Raw genomic sequence first — 7,500 nt, forward strand, 5'->3', positions numbered from 1 at the left:
CTGTTTGCTCCCATAATGTAACAACCTTTTTTACCGTAATTTCTGAGATATGTCCAGGTTTGACCCTAATTAGATGCACGCGGATTTCAATACGCGTCACGAAGTGTCCCCTTGCTCTTCTTGCCAACTTCAACATCACTTGTGTCTCAGAATACAGACAATTTACCGGTATGTCACAAAGTGTACTCCCCCAAATGCTGCTCTTTAAGTAAAGATTAACTGCTGCATTTACCCAAAGCTAAAAATAACGCTAACCTTTACCCTTACCTTATTGTTGAAAATAGGTAGCAAATGCTTAGACTTAAAGGGACACTTTGTGTTGGATGTCAAAATTGGGTGTGCATCTAATTAGAGTCAAACCTGCATGGACATAAGTGGAAGGGTATGGTTTTCAAGCAGTTTACTCTAGCATAGGGTATGTAAATCAGAGCAGTGGGGTCTAGAATAGCTAGGGTATCATTTTTCACAAAACTGACCAGTTGGTTGAAGATTTTATCTAGACTAAGGAAACCTGCAGGAATTGCTATTCAGAAATATAAAAAAATGAAATCTGCAAGTTTAAATTTTCACCACTCAGCCTCAACAGCGTTGATAGATATGACTATCATAAAACGCTACTGGATATTATTAACTGTCAAAAATCGGGATTCAGACGGAAATCGGTGGTATTAATACTGGTTAAAATTAAACAATTTATTGTCTTGATAATGTGTACGTACGTGCTTGGCATTGCTGGACAAGTATAAATAAATCCTTTTTTAAGAAAAAAGTGATTGTGGTATAAGGTTTTGTTATGGCTTTGCTTTAGACTGTGCTAGTGACCTCAGTTTCTGGAAAACAGCTACTCTAGGATTGGAGTGATTTGGGGAGTTTACTCTAGTATAGGGTAGCAAAATCTAGCTGAAACTAGCTCTGGTATAGGCTAAGGGTTCCAGGGTCCCAGTGGCACATCCCCACTCAGAAATCCTAAAGTACCCCCCCCCCCCCCCATCCCCCAGGAAGGGATGCTTGGAGGTGAATAGCAAAGGGTATTTGGAGTTTGAGTAGCCAATCAGAGTATGCATTCAATGCTATCTACTGTAAATAGTATATTTAACAAATTGATGTCAGTTTTTCATGCGTCTGTCCTGTCATTGATCATGAATTGTGTCATAACCTTGTCAAAGTAGCTCCACAGACTACTTTGATAATGTTGTGACGAAATTCATGATGAATAACAGGACGGACGCATGAAAAACTGACATCAATTTGTCTTTTAGAATTATAACAAAAAGGCAGAGGGGTCAAAATTAAGTAGAAACACAAGAAGAAAGCGAGACAAAAATGGGAGAAACTTTAATCTGATGCGAGTAATATTGCATATTATTGCATAAATTATAAATTTATGTGTCTGTCCGCTTATTGACAATAAAAATTAGCCAATGAGCACGCAAGAATTTTTGCAGTTATTGTAAAAACTAAAATTGAACATATCACAATGCTCCTTTAATTTAAGAATCACTGGGACAGACTTTCACCTTCCCTCAAGTCAAACATCTTTGTGTACAACAAAGTTACCTTGTGTCTTGCATAAAACAGTGGAGTGTACTGCGATCTCATGGAAGCCTCATATGAGCAGTAGTAAGCTTGCAATAGTGGATGGGATCCCATAAGGCCATATGACTGAGCTAAAGGGACATATTCTTGCATACTCATTGGTTCAAGACAATTGGCTAAAATAGCAAGGCTTGAGGCAATGCCCTTTGTATCCGGAATGGGAAGAGTGCTGTTTTAAAACAAAGCAAACTTAAGACAATGAAGGTATGATCACACTTAATTACCTACTATAACTTCTAGTTGTCCATATAAAAAAAATCGTTTTTATTCTTAAAGCATTATCATCATGGTCCCCTCTCCACCAAAAACAATATCAAGAAATGAATGCAAAGTTACCATTTACCCATCTTCCTATTGCGTTGGGTGGGATCTGTTGGCCCTCTCTTCAAAATCAATTATAAAAATTATGGTCCAAAAGTTCATGGGAAAAGTCTCAACTCTTTTTGTGCGGAATAACAGTCACCATTTCAACAAAAGTGATGACATATTTGAATGTACTGCACATGTTATGATTTGAATCTCACTGAACACTGCATGTCTCTGAAATCTCAGATGAATAAAACTAAAAGCAGAGACTGCCCTCTGTTAACAATATTTTTTTAAATATAATACTATTTTATTTACCAATAGATTTTACCTGAATAAAATCAGAGATTCAAGTAAGAGCTTTGCTCCCTGTACCCACTGTCCAAGGTTGTATTGAATATCGCCTTTAATCTGAATACAAACTGCACTGACCAGCTGATGGTCATGCTCATATTTATAAATCCATTCACCCACTTTGCTCTTCTTGATAAGGAGTTCGTCAAGAGCTTTCTCTGCACCTGACATACATGACAACTTTGTTAGTATCAACAACTTTGCACAACTAGCACAGACAACGGAAAAAAATTTCAAAAGCAGCTTTTCTTGACAAGCTTTTGCTGTCTCTTCTTAAACATAAAATTTTACTTCTAGCCACATCAAAATCACCAAAGGGAGAACCAGAGAAACTGAGCCTTTTGATGCCCCTTCATGGAATTTCCCGGATCTTCATGGGAAAGTTTTTTGCTGATGACTTGTGGGGGAGACAATTTCATTAAATATGTGGTAGGCCCTTTCTTGCCAAAAGAAACAAGCAAAACATTAACATTTTCTTATCATAGTGATAACTTAAGATCTGAGGCCATCCAAAAACAGAACAAGAATTTGAAAATGTTTGATTATTTATGAAAAAAAATCTGAGTGTAATTTGAACTTAATTAGTAGAGTCAGACAGTCTTACAAGTCTTGTCATCAAAACAGTATCAAATAAATGCCCAAGATGAATCTGCAGGATGGCTTTAGATTGGCATTTATATGTCCCTTCTTATTCGCAAAACTACATACACACCATGCAGATCACCAGCATTTTTCATGACCCTGGCTTTTCGTATAAGTAACTGAGGAGCAATAGGAGTGGTGGGGCTGTTTGTTTTCAAGAAATCAACAAGCTGCAGAGTTGTGTGGGAACTTCCTTGCCAATAACTGAACCTGTCCATCACAAACACCAGTGCTGCCATTGTACCATATTTTTTTTCCACAGCTGCTTGATACAAGCACTCCTTCAACAGAATTTCACAATAAAATTCAATTAAATAAATATAGGTAAAGAATATCAACCAGTTTACTATATGCATGCAGACAGTTTCTGATGTTCTAGGATGATTTTTCTTTTTTGGCTCTTCTTAGACATATCTTTAATTTTTGCAGTGACAAGTAAAATGAAAATTGATTTATTATTAATAGAGAGCGGTTTAAATTAAACATACTAGCCTGGGAATCATCTAAGAAGCTTAGAAGATGGGGATCCCTGAGAGAGCAGTTGAATTCATCAAGGCTACTCAAGATAATTTGATAAAAGATAATCTTAGCAAAGCACGTAGCATCCCTTGCAGCTGAATTATGTTCCTTCATGATCAGATGCACTGTGTGGCCTGTACTTGCTGTCCTGTCCCCTTAGCTTCTAGTTAATACACTCAAATGCCTCTCACATCAGGTCATTTCAGCTCTTTTATTATCTCTATTAAAGTCAATTCGCACCTTAGGACTGGATCTCTCGTCATAGATTTCAATGTCGAGGGGCTATAGTCTTACCTTCCAATGCCACATACCCTCTATATACACTCAGACATTCAGAGGCTGGGGGATTGGCAAAGCGACGCACATTTAGTGTATCTCGAAATGTCCCCTTCCAGTAGTGGCAGGCTGTAAAACCTGTCTGTAGATTCATAGATTGTTAGCTTCATAGATTGTTAGCCCAAGGCCACATTATGTTTTTTTTCTTTTTTCTTTTTCACTCTCCTTTCCTCCTTTAGTTTTCAATTTTCATCCTACTTTCTTTTTAATTATCAGTCTTGCATTGTAGTATAATTGTATGGCACCATTACTGCATGAAGCACATAAAACACAGTATAGCGGTAATACCTCCAGGATATCTTGTTCACTCATGTATGGTACAACTGAATTCTTTGCAGTAATTAGCTCCTTTATATTATACCTCTCTTCCTCTCCAACATTTGAAATGTACTGCCTACATAACAAAATAAATTGATTAAAACATACTTGGCGATGCAGTAAGAGGGACTTGTGCAGAGTTTTTGAGGCAAAGAAATTGAGCCCAATTTGCTAGCTGTAAATTACAGACTAAGTAAACTGCATGCTGCGTGACCAACTAATTGGTTCCAGATGAAAATGATTGTAAGTTCTGGAATGTCAATCTGAATGACACTGTGCTGTCACCCCTCTCCCCTATACATAAAGTTGGGTCAAACTTGATATATTTTACCACTGTTACATTAATCTTATTCTTACCACTTTTCAGGCACAAATGGCCAGGCATTTCCTTGAGCATCACTGATGAGCTGAAAAAGTTTTTCAGAAAGAAGACAAAACCACAAATCAAAGACACTGAAACATTCTTGAATCAGGTCAGGTTTACTGGGACCATTTTTTTCAGCTATGCAACTAAATTGCCATGAACTAAGGCAAAAACAAGAAGGTACTGACACGGTGTACAGAACACTATTAATTTCCTTGTCTTCACTGATGACTTCTTTTTCAACCAAGCCAAGTCTTGCAAGCTTTTCAATCTCTTGTGGAACAGTAACAAGGGGAAGAGGTTCTCGTAGCAAGCAAAGTTGATAAAAGACATTTTTTTCATCAGGTGTCAGAAGTTGAAACACAAACTGAAGCACATGAAGAACAGTGTGCTCAGCAACTGGAAGTTCTTCAGAGTGTGTAGAGCTCGCTAGAAAACTGCAATTGACACTTTGCTGTGAAAGCTTTAACTCATTAACTGCACCTAAAAAAAGCTTTAGTGATGTTGGGTTACCATTGAATACAGAATAAATATCAAACAGTTCGTGTAATGTAAAGTTGTTGGGAAGTTGTTGCAGGAGCAATTTCTTGAATGGCTCTTTATGAATTCCCTTCAATTTCACAGAAACAGGAATTAAATTTTGTTCTGTCATTGTGGCCTGCAGAAGAGCAGCTTCACTTTGAGAACAGGCTGCAATTACACAAGCATTTAAGTTAGAAAACAATTGCGAAAGGTGTGACCACACTCTCCCACCATCTGCAAATGCATCATCAACACAGATGAGCTTGAAATTAGATGCAATTAACTCCTGCGCCACCTCCTGCTTCTTGTTCAATTTGGCACTTGGCTGCAGTAGCAATGAAAGTATGTCTTTGTCCAGCTTGTCCTTCGCAATTTCACTCAAAAAACTCCACAAAGACAGCATAGTGCATCCATGCCTTACTCTCATACCCAGTATTTCAGACTTTTTGAGCCAATTTCTTTCAAGTAGTGTATCACAGATTCCAAGAAGAAGTGTTGTCCGTCCACATCCAGGTTCACCATGAATAAGGACTGGAGGAGGTTTGTCACCCTTCAAATGGTCTATTAAGGATTCCACAGGAACAGATAACTCAAAGTCACAAACTTCATTGGGCTTGCTATTGTCGTGAAATAACAAAGGTTTAAGTGAGGTGTGAAACATTTCCATATTTTTAGTAACTGTTAAACACCTAAAAAAAAATGGGAAAGGAAGAAAAGGATATTAAAAGTGCTTTTGTTTATAATGAGTGTGATTACAGAAATTATAACAAGAAACAATATTCCCAGAAAATGATATGCCACACTTCTGCCATTTGTGCTTTACTTTACATTCAATTTTAACAGAACTAGTTAGAAAGAAGTAGTAAAGTTTAGGCATCAGCTCCCAGTAGTTCGAATGATGGATAGCCCTATCCACTGGATAAATCACTATCTAGTCACAGCAAACCAGTTGCGTTATCTAATGGATAGTGATTTATAATATGAGGTTAAATGCAGTTTAACTGAGTTAACAACTGAGAGCAACTGCAGTCAATTGTTGTCAGTGGTTTTGTTATATTTGCGCATGCGCTGGATTCCTCATGCTTTGCGTGGTAGTGACAGCTTATTCATTAGTATGGCAGGAAGAAGGAGCATTGTGTGTGGAGCATTAAGCAGTTTTTTCCCTCCCCCCCCCCCCTCTACTTTCCACTGTTTATCAGTGTGATGGGTGCCTGTCTTCTCAAGGGCGCGGGGGTTCATGCTGGTTTGTCAGGTTTTGCCAGCTATCGGTGCAGTCTCCATCTTGAAGCTGACTGCCAATAGTGGAAGCTCCAGGGTGGCTCAGGCAGTCCCAAGTGATGCAGTTGTTAAATGGTGGATAGCATTATCCACCTTTTGAACAACTGGGGTCAGGTTTAGGTCAGTTCTAACTCTCTTTCCTTATATTCAGAGAACTGTCTTTTAATTAGTCATTTGTTGAGCAGTTGTAGTGGCCAACTCATGTGTACAAATCGCCACAGTGGGACTTTTGGAAAAGTTTAACCAGGAAGAAGCAAAAAGCTTAAACAAGCAACATTATCAATTTGAAAATAAAATATAAATCAACTGAAAGCAAATGTTTCAGACTTCAGATTCCCATTTTATTTATTTACTTCACAACTGCACAGTTAACTCTTTCGCTCACAAGAGTGACATTTCTAGATTTTACTTGTTAATGGGGGCCCCTCTGGCTTGAAAGGGTTAAATCAGTCTATAACATCTGAATGTACTGTGCAACTAATAGGTTATCCCTAACTCTCATTCAGTGGCCCTTACCCAATTCTAAATGTGACTTAAACCTCAAAGCTAACCTTAAGAGTAAATTCACTCAATGTCCCACATCTGTGGAGAATGATACACCATGGAAAAGCAAAAGTATTTTTAAAAATACTCGGGGGGGGGGGGGGGGTATACTGGGCTTTGATTGATAGAGCTATTGAGGCAAAGATGGAGGACGCTTCACTTTCACACGGGAAAGAGGTATGGTCACATAAATTTTTATGTTTAATAGGGGCAGGAGTACTTAAGGCTCTCCCTATAGTTATATCCTCCGACCCGAAAGTAATAGCCAGTCCACAATTAAAAACTTCGGAATTGGTTGGCCTTTCAACGCAGTTTTCTCCACAAGCGATATTAAGTTAATAGGCTTTAGTTCTCTTTTCATGATCAGCACCGATAAAAGTGTTGAGTTCGACAGGAACATTCGACAGCAATCTCTCTATCTGCTCTATTACAGATATTGAAGTCAAAAGAATATTAAACTGGACACTTCGCCACGCCCCCTGAAAATTAGCGGTGGAAAAAAATGTGTACCCTTGTTGCTCATTTATGTAGTAAATAAATCACTGGCCCTACTATTCTATAATGTAGCCCACCACACTGTAGAGAAGAAAAGGTTATGTATTTACTTACCCCGAGGGGAAGCGATCTGTAGTGTCCTGAAATCCTTCCGAGATCTCCGAGATGTACCTGTGTTAAACTCGGAAGCCTGGCAACTAGCTGACAGTTATCAATAGCCCATGAGG

At 38.3% G+C, this 7,500-nt stretch overlaps 1 protein-coding gene across 1 annotated transcript in view; it reads right to left on the bottom strand.

The window, feature by feature from the left end:
• Window positions 1–7,459, bottom strand: part of LOC138059938 (uncharacterized) — a 12,933-nt gene extending 5,474 nt beyond the window's left edge. The window contains exons 1-6 of the mRNA XM_068905595.1: window positions 7,388–7,459; window positions 4,429–5,646; window positions 4,042–4,147; window positions 2,969–3,179; window positions 2,234–2,420; window positions 1,558–1,765 (exon numbers count right to left, since the gene is read on the bottom strand). Coding sequence (XP_068761696.1) covers window positions 1,558–1,765; window positions 2,234–2,420; window positions 2,969–3,179; window positions 4,042–4,147; window positions 4,429–5,624 — 1,908 coding nt within the window. The 5' untranslated portion in view covers window positions 5,625–5,646; window positions 7,388–7,459. The remainder of the gene's footprint in view (window positions 1–1,557; window positions 1,766–2,233; window positions 2,421–2,968; window positions 3,180–4,041; window positions 4,148–4,428; window positions 5,647–7,387) is intronic.
• Window positions 7,460–7,500: the final 41 nt, after the last annotated feature.

Source organism: Montipora capricornis, chromosome 8 (assembly GCF_036669925.1).
Source record: "Montipora capricornis isolate CH-2021 chromosome 8, ASM3666992v2, whole genome shotgun sequence".
Lineage (NCBI taxonomy): Eukaryota > Metazoa > Cnidaria > Anthozoa > Scleractinia > Acroporidae > Montipora > Montipora capricornis.